The sequence below is a fragment of the Lytechinus variegatus genome, chromosome 6 (assembly GCF_018143015.1).
Source record: "Lytechinus variegatus isolate NC3 chromosome 6, Lvar_3.0, whole genome shotgun sequence".
Lineage (NCBI taxonomy): Eukaryota > Metazoa > Echinodermata > Echinoidea > Temnopleuroida > Toxopneustidae > Lytechinus > Lytechinus variegatus.
In genome coordinates, this window is record NC_054745.1 from 6353010 (window position 1) to 6372689 (window position 19680).

General features: G+C 34.8%; 1 protein-coding gene across 3 annotated transcripts in view; it reads right to left on the reverse strand.

Moving 5' to 3' along the window:
• The window catches only part of LOC121416922 (transcriptional activator protein Pur-beta-like), a 59459-nt gene that overhangs the window by 35046 nt on the left and 4733 nt on the right, over positions 1-19680 (reverse strand). Inside the window, exon 1 of one of the 3 annotated variants that reach the window (XM_041610454.1) lies at positions 10414-10444. The exons of the other annotated variants lie outside the window; for them this stretch is intronic. Within the exon in view, the coding sequence (XP_041466388.1) occupies positions 10414-10429 (16 nt within the window). The 5' untranslated portion in view covers positions 10430-10444. Of the gene's footprint in view, positions 1-10413; positions 10445-19680 lie in introns of those variants that run through there. 3 annotated transcript variants of the gene reach the window in all.

A 19680-nucleotide genomic window follows, 5' to 3' on the forward strand; every position in this document is an offset into this window, starting at 1 on the left:
GAAAGGAAGAGACGGACATTTTCAATCTTGAGTTTCCAGATCAGCATATCTTGTGATAAGACTTCAGGAAAAAACGCATTTAAAAGATGGTAAAATCATACTGACGGCACACGAGCTTCCAGTTTATGTCAGAAAATCAGTATCTACGTATCCCTCCCTCCTCAATCTATCAAAAGAGATCCATTAAAAAAGTGAATTCTTTGAAAAGGAATCGTAAAGCGAAATTGCTATCTTTTCCAAAGAACTAGTATGTACATAATAACCAAGCAGATGCTGATAAATGTTCCACTGCTGCAGGGCTTTTCTTTTATATTTCTATTTTAAAGATTTAATTATTCAGCAATGAATGGGAGAGGGGGTATGTCTACGAAACGAAACTACGATGAAACGTCAGTCGGCTCAGGCAAGATAAGGACCACGTTGTCAAAGACAGAGAAAGGGAGAATTATTCATGTTCGTTCATCACTGAAACCAAAGCATTGTGTAAGGGATGCGAGCCCAATACAATTCCCCATGTACAGTGTGGGGTGGAGAGAGAGGGAGAGAGCGGGTGAACTCTAAACGACCTTCTCGCTCGGCTATCTTGAGATAAATGATGCACTGAACTCTCTTTTACCCTCCTTTCCCTTCAGCTACGAGCTGAACGCTCCATCTCACTCTCTCATCTCTCTCATTCTCTTGCAACTTCTTATTTTCCTCCTTTATCCTTCTCATCTTCCAAAATACCCCCTTTCTCTTTCTTATCCCCCTATCCAACTCTCTCATCTTCTATAGTATCTCCCTCTCTCTCATTCTTTTGCAACTTCTCTTTCTCCTCCTTATCTCCCTCAAACTCACTCTCATCTTCCAAAACACCTCTCCCCCTCTCCCTTTCTTAATATCCCCCTATCCAACACTTCTCTCATCTTGTGCAGGTATACTATCTCGCTCTCGATCTTCAGCTCTCTCATTTTCTTGCAACTTCTCCTTCTCCTCCTTATCCCTCTATAGGTAGTTGAGGGATGGAAAGAAAGAGAAGGGGGGGGTAGTTTGGAAGGTGAGAGACCTCTAATATTCCAAAATACCCCCCCCACCTTCTCTCAACCCCTCTCTGTGCATTTCTATGCCCCCCCTCATCTACTTCTCTCATCTTCCATCTACAGGTGCATCTCTCTCTTTCTTCATCTCAAACATCTTGCCCTTATCTCTCTAAATACCCCCACCCCCAAATAAAAAAAAATATTTTTTACAACTCCACAATCGGTGCCAGGTAATAATGGCAGAGGTAATAATGGCAGAGGTAAAAATGGCAGAGGTAATAATGGCAGAGGTAAAAATGGCAGAGGTAATAATGGCAGAGGTAATAATGGCAGAGGTAAAAATGGCAGAGGTAAAAATGGCAGAGGTAAAAATGGCAGAGGTAAACATGGCAGAGGTAAAAATGGCAGAGGTAATAATGGCAGAGGTAATAATGGCAGAGGTAATAATGGCAGCTAGAGGTTAAAACTGGCAGATGGAGGTAAAGGTGGCAGAGGCAAATATGGCAGAGGTAAAGATCATGACATGCTAAAAAAATCTTTCAGGAGCGGATATGAAATTATTTGTATGTTGACATACTTAAAGTACAATAAAAGACATTTTCATTTTTCTTTATTAAACCATATATGGGGAAAAAAAACTGCTCGCAAATGACATCACCATTAAGATACAAAATTTTAGTAGCTTTTGAAATCTTTGATGGATTCCCTAAAACTCTCATCAATATCATGTTAATAATTTTCTGCATTTTTTTACAATAAACTTTATTATGTCAGAGTGAATTTCCCCTTTAATTAATTAATTACAATACTTGGGATTCAAAGTGAGCTTCAAATTTGAGTATTAGAAGAGCGAAAAAATAAGAAATACCAACTCAAGTGTTATCAATTCGGTGTGATTTAGATATGTAATCCTTTCCATTAGTCCAACATTATAATTCTTATTTTCTTCTCCAAACCTTTCTTATTTAATATACTGTACATGGAGGGGCTTTGGGAATTTTTGGCATGGGAGTTTAAGACTCGACATTTATACCTCTGCCATTTTTACCTTTGCCATTTTTACCTCTGCCATCTTTACCTCTGCCATCTTTACCTCTGCCATTTTTACCTTTGCCATTTTTACCTCTGCCATTTTTACACCGAGCCCCACAATCAGGCCAAATATTAAAAATGTTTTGCAGATTTGAATGTAAAAGATACTGTAGTTTTGAATTTTGATTGTAATACCCAGTTTCCACTACATACACTCTAATTGTGCCTGATCTCAAATTCTCTCCCTTTCTTCTTCTCCATCGCTCTCTTGCTGTGACATTCAGTCAGCTGAAGTTTCGGCCGCATTGTTGAGTTCCTGGCGCCCTTTTCCTCCAGTACTATAAAATCGTGTTCCGTCGATGCAAGTCACTACGTGGAGGAACGCTTTCCCTTTCCCAGTAAAAAGCCTTTATATGCGGATTACAATGTAAACTAGGTCTGACTTTATTATTCAGTAGGCATTGACTTTAAAGGTTACTCCTGATCATAAGAGATGTGAATGCAATGAATGAATTTAATCAGCATTCAATGTATTTCTTGTAAACTCAAGATATAATTTTTCACAATTAAAATACCACCTATTTCTTGCATTTCTTCATTGATTTACATGTAACTTAGATTTTTCTACTAAAAAATAAAAGTTAATTTGACACAATGTCAAGTATAGTCATGCTGAAATAAATAGTGAAAATACCAGTACTTTGGGTGGAAAAAAACCCTGTATATTTCTTAACAGTTGGTTTGAAATACATTCTTATTCTTTAATTTCAACCTATTTTTTAATCTCTCAAGCGTAGGGCCACATGCAATGATGGATGAAACAGAACAACTCCAAGGTTCAAAGCTTTTCAAGAAAACAAAATTCACTGATTTTTTTCCTGATCAATGAAGTTTAAAAATTCCCTGATTATTATTTAAACCCACTCCCAGTTTTGTATGTTTTTAAAGTTGCAGTGACTTATAATTTTCAGTATAAAAATAATAATGTAAAACTAATAAGTACATGTACCACCATAACCAGTTATTCAATGGATGTTGTTTTGATATGCAACAAAGATATAAAACAGAGCCTGACTGACTACCTTGCTTTCGACTTAGGGGCTGATCAAAATTCCCTGATTTTTCCCTCATTTGAGGCATTTTCCAAGATTTGAGGTATTTTTAAAAATCAAATTCCCTGATTTTCCCTGACTAGAAAAAGTAAAATAATTTTCCCTGATTTGCCTGATGGGCTAGGAACCTGGAACTCTGCTAACCCCACCCTTCTTAAAATGAAAAAGCAAATGTATTCCCAAAACATGAATGATATTGAGTAGGAAGGACAAAGCAGAATTCCTTTTCATTCATGATATCTGTCACCACTACCACCACCACAGAACAGCGAATGCTACACGAAGCATGGCTATCAATCACAAATATGAAATATAAGATCTGATTGGTCAGACATTGATCTCAACAACGAAATGCACATGCAACAACGGTCATGATTGGTCAGTGATATCATGGGATTGAATACAGACCATTGTGCCACTGGGCTCTTGTTAAACCATTAGTCAAAATGATGTCATCAAACTTTCTTGGAATTGGTAAACCTCAAGCGCATATCTCTGATGGCAATGGCTTGAATCGCTACTAGCCCTAAATGATCAAATAATTATGATGGTGCTCTGACGAAGGCTTTGTACCGGAAAAGTTGGAGTGAAACAGAACAACCAGCCAATTAAACAAATACTTCCAAGAAATTCTTTTTAAAACCAGTACAGGCATCAATAGTTATACCTCCAGGAATTTCAAAGAACAGAATAAAGGGAGAATGAATGATATATGCAATTCTGCATCACTATCAGATTCACTGATAGACTTCATTAGCAATACATATAGCTTTTCTATACAGAAAAAAGTCATAACTACAGCCGAGTCATAACCCTACTTTTCTTTGTTCTCGATTTTGTAAATCTAAAAAAAATGAACAAGCAAAATACTGTAGAAAAGGAAACTCATTAATTAACAATTAAAAATTAAAATAAATACATGAATGAATTGAATAAACACATAAAAATAAAACAAATTAGCCTCTACAAGGGGAGGGGGGGGGGGGGTCATACTAGAAGAAATTTGAAGAATTTAATAATGGAAGGTGTTTTTTTTTTTTAATAAACAAAATGCCACATTTTTAAATTGGGGATTAGAATGCAGGTTTATGCTGCAATAAGTACCAGGACATTCTCCGCAATAAAAGAGACTTTTTTTCTAGGAAACACAAATGCCACAAGTCACTAAAAGTTCATTCACTGATTGAGAACTTTTTTTTGAATCAACACTGTACAATATGTCCTTTGGTATTGTGCAAACCATTCATTTGAGTAATACATATACAAGTATGTAAGGGGTCTGAATACACATCCAACAGTATCTTGTGTATTGAAATACCAGTAGCGGGGGGGGGGGGGGGGGGGGGCGGGGTCAATATGACTATTTTTGCCATCATATATATTATAATATTAACGTTTGTTTTCTTAAAATTGAAAAAAGTAAAATCAAAATAAAATTTAAAAAGTAAAAGTAAAATAGCAAGTTTTATATGTGCTGGTCTTGTGTGAAGATCCATTTATTAATCAAAGCTTCTATCAGGCCCTGGTCTGTGCCTGCAGACTACTTGTACATGTACATGACAATGATCACTACCAGAAAGAATGCATTTGTGAGGGGCTCTCGTAACTGTCAACCCCCCCCCCCATACCCTAAAATAGATTATTAAACATCTCTATAGAAGCTAACATAGTGCTGAAAATTTCATCAAAATCGGATGTAAAATAAGAAAGTTATGACATTTTAAAGTTTCGCTTATTTTTCACAAAACAGTAATATATGCACAACGGAGTGACATGCAAATGAGTCAGTCAATGATGTCAATCACTCACTATTTCTTTTGTTCTTTGTTGTTTGAATTACACAATATTTCATTTTTTACAACTTTAGTTGACAATAGGGAACAACTTGACTGAACTATATACATGTAGTATTAAACAATGCTAATTCCACATGTTCAGGGAGGAATTAATCGTTGTTTCACTTGACAATGTGGAGAAAATTTGAATATTTCATATTCCATATATTAAAATACAAAAGAAATAGTGTGGATGACGTCACCAGTCTCCTCATTTGCATACCGACCAGGATGTGCATATAAACTATTTTGTGAAATTAAGCAAAACTTTAAAATGTCATGACTTTCTTAGTTTACATCCGATTTTGATGAAATTTTCAATGTTATGCTTGTTGGATTTTGCTCTTTTTATTCAAATTAACTTTTTGTTGGGGTGGACACATCCTTTAATACTGTACCTCAAGTGAAAGGTTTGCATAGCAGACTAGAAACAGGGTGGGAGCCTGGGAGGCTTTATGAAAAGAGAATGGATCCAAGCATTTCACACAAACAAATTGTCTTTACAGGACAAGTCCACCCCCAGAAAAAGTTGATTTTAATAAAAAGAGAAAAATCCAACAAGCATAACACAGAAAATTTCATCAAAATCGGATAAAAAAAAGTTATGACATTTTTAAGTTTCGCTTAATTTCACAAAACAGTTACATGTATATGCACATCCTGGCTAATATGCAAATGAGGAGATTATGACGTCATCTACTCACTATTTCTTTTGTATTTTATTATATGAAATATGAAATATTCTAATTTTCTCCTCATTGTCAAGTGATATCATTAATTCCTCCCTGAACATGTGGAATTAGCATTGTTTAATACTTTATGGTTCAGTCAAGTTGGTCCTTATTGTCAAATCTTAAAAAAATGAAATATTATATAATTCAAATAATAAAAAACAAAAGAAATAGTGAGTGATGGACATCATCGACTGACTCATTTGCATGTCACTCCGTTGTGCATATCACTGTTTTGTGAAAAATAAGCAAAACTTTAAAATGTCATAACTTTCTTATTTTACATCCGATTTTGATGAAATCTTCAGCACTATGTTAGTTTGATTTTGATCTACATGTATTTATTCAAGTCAGCATTTTCCTGGGATGGACTTGACCTTTAAAAAGAAGGAAAAAAAAACAGAGAAAAATATTCTGAACTTGAAAGTAATTCTCACAAGGAATTTCAAATATTTGTGAGCTACGCCACACATTCTCTTCTTCATCATCTTGAAGTAGGAAGGAAATGAAAGTAGTTTTAAGCTAGATTGAGAGCTGAAGTTTGCAGGAGGTTAAATAAATATAATCACAGCAAGGACAAATTCATGACAAGATGGGAAAAACTGAATGATATAATTTAATAAATCAATGAAATAATAAACGTCTACAAATACTTTCTCTTTCAAATTCTTTATTACAGATCTGACAATGAGGGCCATCTTGACAGAACTGGCATGAAATGTTAAAACAATGGTTATTTCCATGTGTTTATAAAAGGAAGAATAAAACTTTTTTTCACAGGACAATGAGAATATTTCATTTGTCATGTTTGTAGTGAGTGACATCATCTGCCCCCTCATTTGCATAGATCCCAATATAAATCTTTTGTAAAAATTAAGCAAAAACTTGAAAATGTAATTTTACTGTACACTACATCTGATTTTGAAGAAGTTTTCATTTTTTACTTGTTGGATTTTTCTCTTAAATTCAAATCAATTTTTTTTGGGGTGGACTTGTACTTTGATACATGTAACTAGAAAATAAAAGTGCATACTCTTCAGGCAAAAGTAAATTTATATTTATTTATTTTTATTATTATTGATTGATTCATTATTTTTTTCCGGGGGGGGGGGTACTCTTCACAACTTCACCTGAATCTGCAACACTCGATAAGCTCTAGCACAGCAATGAATGGGATTTCTAGGGCTCCTTTGTTCTACATGTAGTTTCCAGGGCTATTTTGAGCATTTCAGGGAGTAAAATTGGTTCTGAGCCCGATGTGATTTTTTCCATGATGTTTTCTATTATAAGTAAATCTAAAAATTGTCACTAATGCTCCTTGGTGTTCAAGAATGAAGATTATATATTGTAAAAGCTCTTAGTGAATATCACTGGCTATAGTATTCGTTTATTAAAGGAAATGCTCCTTTGGCTCTATTGGCATAGAAGGGGGTTAAGGGGGAGTTCCCTCTGATGAAAAGTTCGTTGTAAAAATAGCAGAAAAAATCATCAAAAGTTGGTATAAAAACTTGAGAAAAATCCATTACAGATTAAGAAATTTATTGATTTCCAGTTTGTGATTTTTTGACATCATAAACGAGCAGCTCCCCCATTTGTTATGTAATATAAAATGCATAAATTTATTTTTTGAATGGTTCATGATGGCTTATTTTTAATTTTCATTTTAGGAATGGGTGTGAAATACATGTATTGATACTGAAGGTACAATAAAACAATCTTCTGAGAAACTGACATTTCATTGAGTAATCAAAATTGTAATATTTCATATTCTTTGGATTTTCCTCAAACCCATATTTTTAATACTCTTTCTGCTATTTATTTTACAAAATTAACTTTTTGTCAGGGTGAACTTGCCCTTTAAATACACAACAGTAAAAGAAATGCTTGCAATATAATTCATGAATCTATCACGGTATCATGGTCATTTGTAAAGGTCAACTTGACCATCTATCCTCTCACAGTCCACAATCAATTTCATTGAATGGGTTTATTATGGACATTCATACTCTACATTGCACATGAAATGACTGGATCATACCACGACTGGTATTCTTATTCACACCCTTCAAACATAAAAAGTCATACTTTTTTGTTTGTTCAACAAATCATAAAAATATCATTATTATACTCTGGTCAATGAAGTCTACACGTAGCTTGCGTACACATACATGTACTTGCACAAACTTTCTCCACCCCCTGGGGAGCATTCCAGCCAAGTTTCCAAACTCAAAATGATAGGCAAACTACAAATACAATGTAGGCCTACAGTGTTCTGTGCAAAACACACAATACGTGTCCACCTTCTCCACTCCATGGGGAGCATTCTAGCAAATGTTCCAAACACAATCATTATAGGCTATACATGTAATAATAATATAGGTATATTTACCCAGGGAAGCCGCTTTAGTTCCGAAAACTGTTCCCCAGCGGGCCCTGCTGTTATTATTACCCCGGCTTTAGCTGGGCTGCCTAGGCGCTCAAAGCATTCAAGGAATTTCTTCCTACCGGGTACCCATTCATCTCACCTGGGTTGAGTGCAGCACAGTGTGGATAAATTTCTTGCTGAAGGAAATTACGCCATGGCTGGGATTCGAACCCACGACCCTCTGTTTCAAAGTCCGAAGACTAATCCACTGGGCCACAACGCTCCACATGTATAAAATGTGGATAGACTGAAGCCTTGCCACAGGATTCTAGGCAGCGGTATTCTAACTCATGATCAAAATAAATTTCAATAGAGGAAATTGATTACATGCACAGTAAAACAAAATGGCATGTTCTTCAAGCCTGTCACTCTATTAAACAACAAGTTGTTTAAACTTTTTTTGGAATTGTCTAAACTTTTTAACTTATTTGAAAAGTTTTAACAGCGGTTTAAAATGATTAAACAGCGGTTTAAAATGATTAAATAGCTACATGTATTTAAAATGTTTAAACAGTTGTTTAAAATGTTTAAACAGCAGTTGATAGAATGTGAGGGGCTTAAAAATTTTAAACAGCATTTTTACAGTGTAAACTTGGGGTTTAAACAATCTAAATCAGACATTTCGAGGTATATTTTATTGGGGTGGTGTGAAAGTGGCTACTGTACTGTACTTTGTTTTGTACACCAATCCTATTAAAAAGACTCATTTTACATTCAATGGCATTTTCAGATGGATGTTCAAATAGATATAAAGTTGTGAACTGAAGCATCAATGACATTTTCAAATGACAAAATTATAATATAACACAATAAATTTGATACATGTACATACATGTACAAACTTTACTCACCCACGCACATCACACAAGTTTACACTTTGTAGCAGGGTATTCCGGAACAACTTATTTTTTAGGGGCTATCTTTTTTCACATTGGGGCGATTGTAGAATTTTTGGGGCTATTTCTTTTCATTTTAAGGGCCACTTGTTAGAGGTACATGTAACAAGTAATTATGTAGTAAAAGCAGAAATCATTATTCTGCCGTGTATATGTAGTTTATATTGGACAGATCTTGGGGTGACTCTAGAAAGAATGGTCACCCCAAAGTATGTATTTTGGGGGTATTTTAGGGGCTGTTTGAGATGTCATGAGGGAAAAATCCAAAAATTTGATGCAGCTATTAAAATTCTACATGTAATAATACACAATCATCACAGTTTTGTTATACTTTTTTCACAATATATTTTCTATTGACAAAATAGAATCAGGCTCCCATCTCATAAAGACTTGTTTTACAAATGCACAATACCTATTAATCTAGTTTACTATCAGCCATTCAGATTGACTGATTTCAATGGCTTTTAACGGTTACTGTAAAGTTGTTAATTTTATGAAACGGGCCCCAAGATCAAGGAAGATGTGGAGGAACTTGGGAAAATTCAACGGAACAAATAGACAGTGATATTCAACTATAAACTGATATATCCAGTATATCTTTCAAATATCATTAGTGGGGGAGCCGTAGTCTCGAACAGTGATTCTCAAACGGTGGGCCACGAGAAGCTCAAGGGGAAGACAAAAAAATAATAGAAAAACTATAGTATATTTCACAGACCTGTCCGAACATGGTATGTCCGATAACCAATGCAGGTCAAGCAAAACTAAAGCACGCCTAGGTATCATACATGTTGCAAAGCAATGGTTTTATAGCAATTGTCGCCCATTTTACCGAACATTTGCAAATGCAGTTAATAGTTCTCAAACTGTTTGTTTCAAATGCGATTCAGAGCTTTGTATTCAAATTTTACGAAACATTTTTTCTTTAAAATGGACGTTTTCCTAAAGTGGACCTCAAAAAAATTTGAGAGTCAAAGTGGGCCTCAAAAAAATTGTGAGAGTCAAAGTGGTCCTTGAGTAAAAAAAAGGTTGAGAAGCGCTGGTCTAGAGGTTAAGACTCTCATCTTTCAAACAGAGGGACATGGGTTTGAATCCCAGCCATGGCGTGTTTTCCTTCAGCAAGAAATTTACCCACATTGTGCTGCACTCAACCCAGGTGAGGTGAATGGGTACCCGGCAGGATTAATTCCTTGAAAGCGCTGGGCGCTGAAAGGCAGCTCGAGCTAAAAGCCAGGGTAATACAATGCACCTCGGAACAGATTATATCAGCATGTAGATAGATGGCACTATACAAATGCCTATTATTATTATCATTATCAGGCCCATACCCTTCATTGGAAAATATCAAGAGTAAATACTTCACCTGTTATTGAATCCATCAGGAACTGAGCTACCCTATAGCACTGATTTTTCTGGACTAATTCTGGACTAATACTGGAAGCAATGTGAACAGTACGATGGCTGGTGGAATACTAAAAGAACCAACCAAGGCACAGATGGCTTTACACATACATGTAGAATGTAGTCTCATCAAGCACAAATGGTGTGTGTGTGTGTGTACATGTATATGTAAAAACTTACAAAATGACAAACATTACTTCAATTTATTAGAAATTTTTAACTCAGTTTGGAAGAAACTGAAAGTCAGTATTCAGTAAATGAGATTGCACCCACCCTGCCCCCCCCCCAAAAAAAAACAACAGAAAAAGAAATTAAATTCTTATCTTTTAGCATCAAAGAAGCTTTTAATTAACAACCCAGACAATGAACCGAAAAAGGAGAAAGATTGATGCTGGAAAAATTCTGTGACAAAGAAAGCTTACGTATTATTTCTTAAAATATTATACTTTTCTTCAAAAACGTATCGCTCTCCTTTGTTTGAAATCAGATGGTAAAATGAAACTAGAATATGATTGGCTAAAACTGGTTCTTCTTTGTACGCCTGAGTGTAATGCTTTGTGCAGAATGGAATGTCTGTGGTAAATTGTAATAAAAAGATGTAGAGATTGGAGGGGGGGGGGAGGAGGATGGGGGAGGGGGATGGGGGGGGGGAGAATGGGGATGGGGGGGTAGAGCAGACTTTATTAAAGCAGCATTGCCCCTTATACGAATACCTCAAAGATCTTTTTAAATGTTTTATTCTAGGATGTCTTGTCTCTTTATTATCTATTCAAATACATGTACAACCAATTATTAAAATGCACAAGAATAAAAAACTAGAACATTTGCATTCTAAAGTAATATTTTGGTCTAATTTATTTTTTTTCATTTCTTTGAAATAATTTTGTTCTATGATATTCGTACAATGCACCTTAATGTTACTTTTTCTTTGTCTGAGTGATCTACATGTAATACAAATCAGGAGGGCTTATTTATACAGAAGTGCAGTATAACATTTTGGTCTGGTATAAACAACTCCTCTACTCTAAACTTCTGTGTAGTATTTGAACAATTTTCTACAGTGTGAACAGGCACCTCAATGCTTACAGCTCATCCACAGGCATATAACAAATCTAAGAATGGCATTTCACAATTCTCAAAAGGCTTTATACAGAACCGCGATGTGGTTTCTGAGATGGGGGACAAAGTGTACACACTAAAAAACCACAACGAGAATTACTTTCATTTTGGGTTCAAAATTAGGCTTTGTTGCTTAAGCTGAATGACTCATGATAAAAGCAGCTGCCAAAATGAGGGTATTATTTAAAAAAAAATGTATTTCACTGCCAACCCAACATCAGGAATGTTAATTGAATGATGTAAAGTTAAGAAACCACAACTGAAGATGAGGCTTTGTACTGCATCAGACAAGGAATGGACTCTCTTGACTGGGGGTGGGGAGGAAACAACCGCCCCTACCACATTCTGCTTAGAAATCTTAGTCATACATGTACATGTAGTTGACAACAAAGAAAATAGGGGGTCTGCAAAGTGGAAGTTTGGAGATGGTGATTATGCGTTTAAAACTCCTCGAGTTGACTTCAATTTGTGGAAAAAGAAAAGAAAAGAAAAAATGAGAAGAGAAGCAACTGCTAAAATTTTGCTATCCCCTCATTTCATCCTTCTTCTAATTCTGTTTTCTCATCCATCAGGACTCTTCTTCTCCCTCCTCCCTTTATCATCTTATATCCTTCTCTTCATCCCCCCCTTCCGTCCTCTCATATTTATTCTTCTTCCTCTTTCTTCTTTTTCTCCTCCTTTTCCTTCTTCATCTTCTTCTCTCCTCTCCTCCCTTCTCTTCCTTCTTTCTCTTACTTCTTCTTTTCCTTCTTCTCCTACTTTCTCCTCCTTCTTCTCTTCCTCCTCCATCTTCTTCCTCCTATTCTTTTTTGTCTTCTGACCCCTCTTCTCTTTATCCTCCTCTTTCTTCTGCCCCTCCCCCTCCTTCGCTTTCTCCTCCTTCATATTCTTCTTCTACATGTTCTCTTTTTGTCTTCTGCACCCCTCCTTCTCTTTCTTCATCATTAATTGCCTAAATAATTTTGAAACCCTCTCTTTTTACAAGAAGTCTTCAACCCCCCCCCCCCTCTTTATCACTAATTTGAAACTTTTTACATGTTTATCTTCTGCTTCTAATCTACATGTAGCCCTTCATGTTTTCCTTCACCCCCCTCCCATGTTCTCTTCTGCTTCACTTTTCTATTCTTCCTTTATAGTACACATTTTCCAAAGTTCTGTTTGTTTCTCTCATTTTATTTTGTTTACAAAGTTGAGGTATGTACACTTATTGTCTTCATTTTTTAAAATGCTGCTTTGCCACTCGTGTTGTTACCACAAAGCTTTCAGGCTTTTTCAGGTTTGTGTGCAAGATGGAGGGTGAGAGAAGTAGATGGAGAGAGCAAGTTAATGGAGAAGGAAGTCTTGAGAAGAAGGAAGAGAAGAAGAGGAAAGAGAAGGAAAAGAAAGAGATGGAGAAGAAAGAGGAGAAGAAAGAGAAGAGAAAAGGGAAAGTGAAGAAAGAGAAGAAGAGGGAAGAGAAGAAGAAGAAAGAGGAGAAAAAGAGAAAGAAGAAAGAGAAGGTAAAGAAGAAAGAGGAGAAAAGAGAATAGGAGAAGAAGAAGGAAAGAGAAGAAAGAGAAGAAGAAGGAAAGAGAAGAAAGAGAATAAGAAGAAGAAAAGGAGAAAAAGAAAGGAGAAGAAAGAGAAGGATAAGATGCCCTCAAAGAAGGGTGTCTTATATCAAAACAAAAGGCAAACAAAAAATTAATGATTCTAAAAACATATTTCTCCCAAATCATATTAAGGGATACTAAGTATAAAACAGGGAAAAAAATATGAATGGAAAAGAAGAAGTCTTGGCACACGTCCCGATTAAAGCTATTTATAACCCTAATAACAAGCCTGCTATCTCAAGAGGAAAATATATTCATGTGATGTAGGCCTAGAGTAATAGAAAAGGCAGCATGGAAACAGATACTATAAATTGTACACTTCCTTTTTACTCTATTTATCAATAGCACTTCAAATGTATGGAGTGTGAGTCTAAAAATAAACTTATCATGGCAATCGACATAGCTTTGCAAACTAACAATATAGTATCGCTTCTGAGTTCCACTGACTTGTGATGAAGTTAATTTTATATAATAATGAGAACATATATGATTTATGATATTCATCCACATTTTAAAATCCAGTTTAACTTTTTAAATTATAGAATTGAATTTCCATAAAAGTAAAATAACATACATGTAGCTTCATAGATTGTGACTAACATTTGGAACTTCAGAGTCATATAAAGCAGACTACAGTAGGAGAGTATTGTTCATTTATTCATGCCTTCCTCATATTGGGTATTAATTTTTCCTTCATTTTTTAATTGTGTACACTGTTAAATCACAATATTTGTTGGAATTTCAGAATTTTTCCATTCTCAAAATAATATCAGAAATTTCCAGTCTGTAATGTATTGTCTGACACCTATGTCTAATCACGAGTTACATGAACATTACAGGTACTTATTAATAACCTATTAAGGGAGCAAAAGGCCAATCAATAACAAAGTTCATTCAATCCCATTTTAACACCTGCCAATTAAATGTTTCATCGTCAAAGATTTAGTTAAACTGATTTTTTTTTATTAAACTTTAAGGCCTAATTGTTCAAATGTGTTTGAATACATTCTTTCTTTTTTTTCTGCAAATCTGTAAAGTTTATTACAGAGATTTTAAAATATATTACAAATTAAAAAGATAGATAGAAGAATAGAAAGTTGTTTAGTCCTACATGCATGTAATTTCGACTTATTTTATATATAGAGAGAGGGGGTGTTTGTGTTTGGGGGTACACATCATCAATAGCTCTACTAAAAACAAAAAATGTAGACATATAGTCCATGCACAGAACAATAAACTAGGTATATTATATGGTACAAACTTTCTTTTTCGAAACAGACCCATTTTTTTATCAGTAGGCCCCCACATAAATCAAATTATAGAATCTTCCATGCCATGATTCATGCCAACAATAAAAAGGTAGGAGGCCTACATGTGCACAATAGTATACACTGTATAGACATTCAAACGTACGTGTAGTATTATAGAATGAAGGCTTGAGGCTTCAACTAGCTGCTGAAGATGTTTTTTTTTAATTAAAATCTATAATGTATTTAAAAGTTATTATTCAACTTTGTGAGCAGCCATTTTTAAAAATTCTCAAACCAAGATGAAACATGTATACAAGCTCATGTACATGTACATGTATTACAAGTTAGAATTAAAAAACCCTGAAAACAACCATTATTGAGAATGAAAAGCTAGAAATACAACAAGAGAAACCCCAATTTTGTAATTAGGCGTCTTGAAGATGCTTAATTAGAACACAAATATGGGATGAAATTAAGATGGTGTTTCCAGTCACTTTATATTTCACTTTTTGAAGCACGAAATAATGATTTTCCAACGCAATTTTTTCTGGGCTTAATTTTTGTAACATATCACAGACTCAGGTGACAAGTGTGACCTTCTAGCTCAGATTTTAATAAGTCAGATCAATGTTAGCAAATCACTTTTAAAATATGGATTTGAGATGGGGGGGGGGGAGTCTATGCTATTAAGATGATAAAAAGTGCCCCTGATATTCCCATAGGGCAAAATGTAGCATTTCATATTTTGCCAGTGTGGTCGATAAGTTTACATCTATGTAGCTCTTGAGTGTTTTTAAAATGTTTTGCCTTTCAAATGCCTATTTATCAATTTTAAAAAGTACACTGTACAATTCTAGAGTCGTCCCAAGACCTGCCACAAGAACACTCCACAACATTTAGAGAATCAATATTCTACATACAGTGGGTAAAATGATTGCATGTACATTACACTGCTTGTTAATGTTAAATGCAAACAAAAGAGATGTTTAAAAAATGAACCCCCCTTTAGGAATTGCCCCAAGTGAAAAAATAACCCCCAGCAGCCTAAAAATAAAAAATCCTCCCCCTTTTTTTTTAAGTATTAAAGGACAAGTTCACCCCAACAAAAACTTGATTTGAATAAAAAGAGAAAAATTAAACAAGCATAACACTGAAAATTTCATCAAAATCAGAAGTAAAATGAGAAAGTTATGACATTTTATAAAGTTTTACTTCCTTTCACAAAACAATATATGCACATCTCGGTCGGTATGCAAATGAGGAACTGATGACATCACTCACTCACTATTTCTTTTGTATTTTATCATATGAAATATGATTTTTTTTATTTTCTCATCATTGTCATGTGAAATGAAGTTTCATTCCTCTCTGAACACGTGGAATTCCATTATTTTAACATTTGGTGCTTCAGGCAAGGAGGTCCTCATCGTCAAATTCGTAAAATTGAAATATGGTATAATTCAAACAATAAAAAACAAAAGAAATAGTGAGTGACATCATCGACTCTCTCATTTGGATGTAACTGGCTCGTTCATATTAAACTATTTTGTTAAAAATAAGTGAAACTTTGAAATGTCATAACTTTCTTATTTTACATACGATTCTGATGAAATTTTCAGCATTGTGCTTGTCTGATTTTTCTCTATTGATTCAAATCAACTTTTTCTGAGGTGGACTTGACCTTTAAGTTCTCCAAATGATCAACGTGAAAGAAGAACAATAGAGTAACATGATGCAACATAAACTATGTTGATGTTGAGGCCTGCATGTACATTGCTAGGGATGTTGCGCAATATCCAGTCACAATGTTGACATCTTTATACAGTACATGCTATCCATATCCCTCATAAGTCCTGTAAAATCTCCATCACCACTACAGCAGACAAAATCATCATATTTGTACAAGTACAATGGAGCACATTGTAGCCTGGAGTTGTACATAAAATTTATATAATGTAGGCCTATTTATTTCCTGTTTACATGCTGTACAAAATGCAGATGTGTATTAAAACCTGGCAAAAAACCCTGCATTTAATCAAACACACTTTCTGATGAGCAGTTACAAGAGCGTATGAGGGGAAGTTAGGAATTGATTCAGAGGTTTGAGGTTCAAATCCTTGTAAAGTCTTTCAGATGGTGACCTTTCAAGGTCCATCTCATACATGTACATGTACGTCTACATGTATGTATCTGATTGATATTTGATATGCAGTGACCTGAACAAACTCAATTACACACATAGACACATGCAGGCTGATATTCTGAAAATTCAAACTGGTCTAAATTTATGTATTAACCAGGGCTCGACATTTAAAGCAGTCAACACGGTGGCCCGGGGCAACCAAAAATGAGAGTCAGGCCAATATTCTGTAAAGGCCCACACTTGGAGGCCCGGTTGGGCTCCCAAAGTTTTGATAAATTGTAATGTTTACTATTGTTTTGATTTGCGTTGCGGGCCACCAAAAAATATGAAATGGAGGAAATTTTGGTGGACCAATCGGGCCACAAAAAAAAGTTTGTGTAGAGCCTTGGACTATGGATAGCCAAGAATGAATCACACCAATCTCTAAGGCCTGTATTCTGAAGTCAGGTTTAACTTAAACTCAGGTTTAAAGTTGTGGTTAAGTATGGGAAGCCAAAAGTATCAAAAATTTTATTATTATGTTTCTTCTGTTTATTACATGTATGCTCTTTGCTGATTCATCGGTGGTGGAGAAAATCATCTATTTTATACAAGTTTCTTTGACAATTACATGTACGAATGATTTGAAAGTCAAATGAGCTGAAGTATGAAATCTCTAAGCTGTAAAGTGATTTATGTAAGTATTGGCTATCCATACTTAAACCGCAACTTTCAGCCTGACTTTAAGTTAAATCCGACTTCAGAGTACGGGCACATGACTGTAGGCCTACATGCACATAATGTACAGGATCGATTATCAGCTATATAACACTCAAATCATTCATTACCCCAGTATTCTCTGGGAATGATATTAAAAAGACAGTTGTCTTCAACTTTAGAATGAGGAAAGAAGATAGTAAGTACATATTTATTTATTTATTTATTTATCTATTTATTTATTTATTTATTCATTCATTCATTTACTCATATTTATATATTCATTCATTTATTTATTCATTTACTAATTTATTCATTCGTTCATTTTTTTTATTTATATATTTATTTATTTACTCATTTATTAATTTACTAATCTATTCATTTATTTATTCATCCATCTATCTATCTATCTATTCATAACAGCCGTTATTTATTCATTCATTCATTCATTCATTCATCTATCTATCTATCTATTTGTTTATTCATGTATAAGTCTTTTTTTTAGTAGGGTAGCTCCATCAGTAAAACTCGTGTCTTTGGAGGCCCTACAACAAAAATAAAAACATAACAAAAGTCCATGGGTATAAAAATTGCACAATGTAAGTTGAGACAAACAAACTGTAAAGGAGAGAACAACACAAAGGGCCAATTTATAAATTAAGACTATTATAACGCCAAAACAGAAGACTGTTAAAGAAAAATACAATGTAAACAAAAAATCTTCGCAATATTTGGCTTCCCATAATCTACATACAGTACACAGAGTTGGCCATGGTCTACAAAGTTAAACTAGACTTCAGAATAGATAGCCACACATTTTACAATGCACTCCGGTAAACCTTTATTCTCAGCCATCATTATGGTAGTGCAGTGCCTAGAGATCGCCTCGCAACTGAGACAAAAATAGCACGCCACCCACATTACTGAAACCATACAGGCTACAATGCAGGATGGGGAATCCCTAGGCCTTGGAAAACTAGTGAAACAAAAAGGAATTATCAATACACAAACACTGTACATATGTGTCACATGAGAGAGACAGGACATTTTTAGTGTTCAAACATGGACCTTGTAGTAAGTCCACTCCACCATTCACCCAATTCGACATTTTTGTCAATGTTAGGGGCACAGGCTTGAGACCATGGTCTGCATAATTTGCAAAGGAGTGGAGTGGGGGTAGCCACATCCTTTCAAGACAACTGGGGGAGGGGAGGGGCGGGGGTTCTCAAAAGGGTGGGTTGAGGGAGTGGAATTAGATTAATACACCCGTTCAAGGCAACTCCAAGGGGGGGGGGGTCATGAAAGGCTGAGATGAGGCTGTAGTAGTTTTCTGAACCAGTCTGTCTATGAAAATTATAACAACAATTTAGTAATATGAGAAATAGACTCAAGAGGAATCCATATTTTGCATTTTTGTTGATCTTGACTTGAATAAATTTGCATAAATAATGAAGTTCATCAAATTTAAAGAAAGAAACACTCCACAAAGCCCAATTTAGAACAAAAAGATTAATACAAATACCTGGTGACATGTTTTTTATTGAATAAATTTTTGCATAAAAAGTTTGGAAGCTTAATCCAACAAAATCACAAAGAATAGAATCAACTGTCTAGAATAAATACATGTACAGTGTATGTATTTCTGTTGATTGCCACGATGCCATAGACGGTTTTAATTGGACACAGGTCTACATACAAACTAGAAGGGTACACCCATCCCTCCTTGAATGCAGACTGCCATCACAGAGAATAAGCCCAACTGGGATTTAACCAATATATTTCCTGGCATAGGCAAATTCGCAAATTTCAGTCAGAATATTTTTTGAAAAGAAAATGTGTTTTTACAGTAAAAATGATTATCATCATCTACATGTACAAAGAAAAAAAACATTCAAGTCTCTTTCTAGCCCTAGGTAGGTGAGTAGCTTACGAATAACTTTAACAACCTGTGATCCTTTCTTTTGGTATTACAAGCAATTTCATTGAGATAGCATCTAAGAAAGGATCACCGGTCGTGTCATAACTTTCTTATTTTACATCCGATTTTGATGAAATTTTCAGTGTTATGCTTTTTGGATTTTTCTCTTTTTGGGCAAGTCCAAGAAAAGGTCACCCTAGAAGGCAAAATTTCATCTTTAATTTAAGAAGTTATCTTTGGTGGGGTAAGAAAGCCCAAATGTTAAATTTTAAAATTTAATTAAGAAAAATCTGATAATATGCATATTTATGCTAATTTGGGGCACCTAATTTGCATAATTGGTAAAATGGGCGTTACGTATGGGACAATTATAAAAACTCATAGAAAATAAAAACAAAACTTGTGAGATTTAGTCATAGGTGGGACATGGACCCCCTAACATCTTATTACTTTTTGGGGAAAAAATGTGTTGTCATCTAATTAATTATGCAAATTAGGTCTTGTCCAAGGA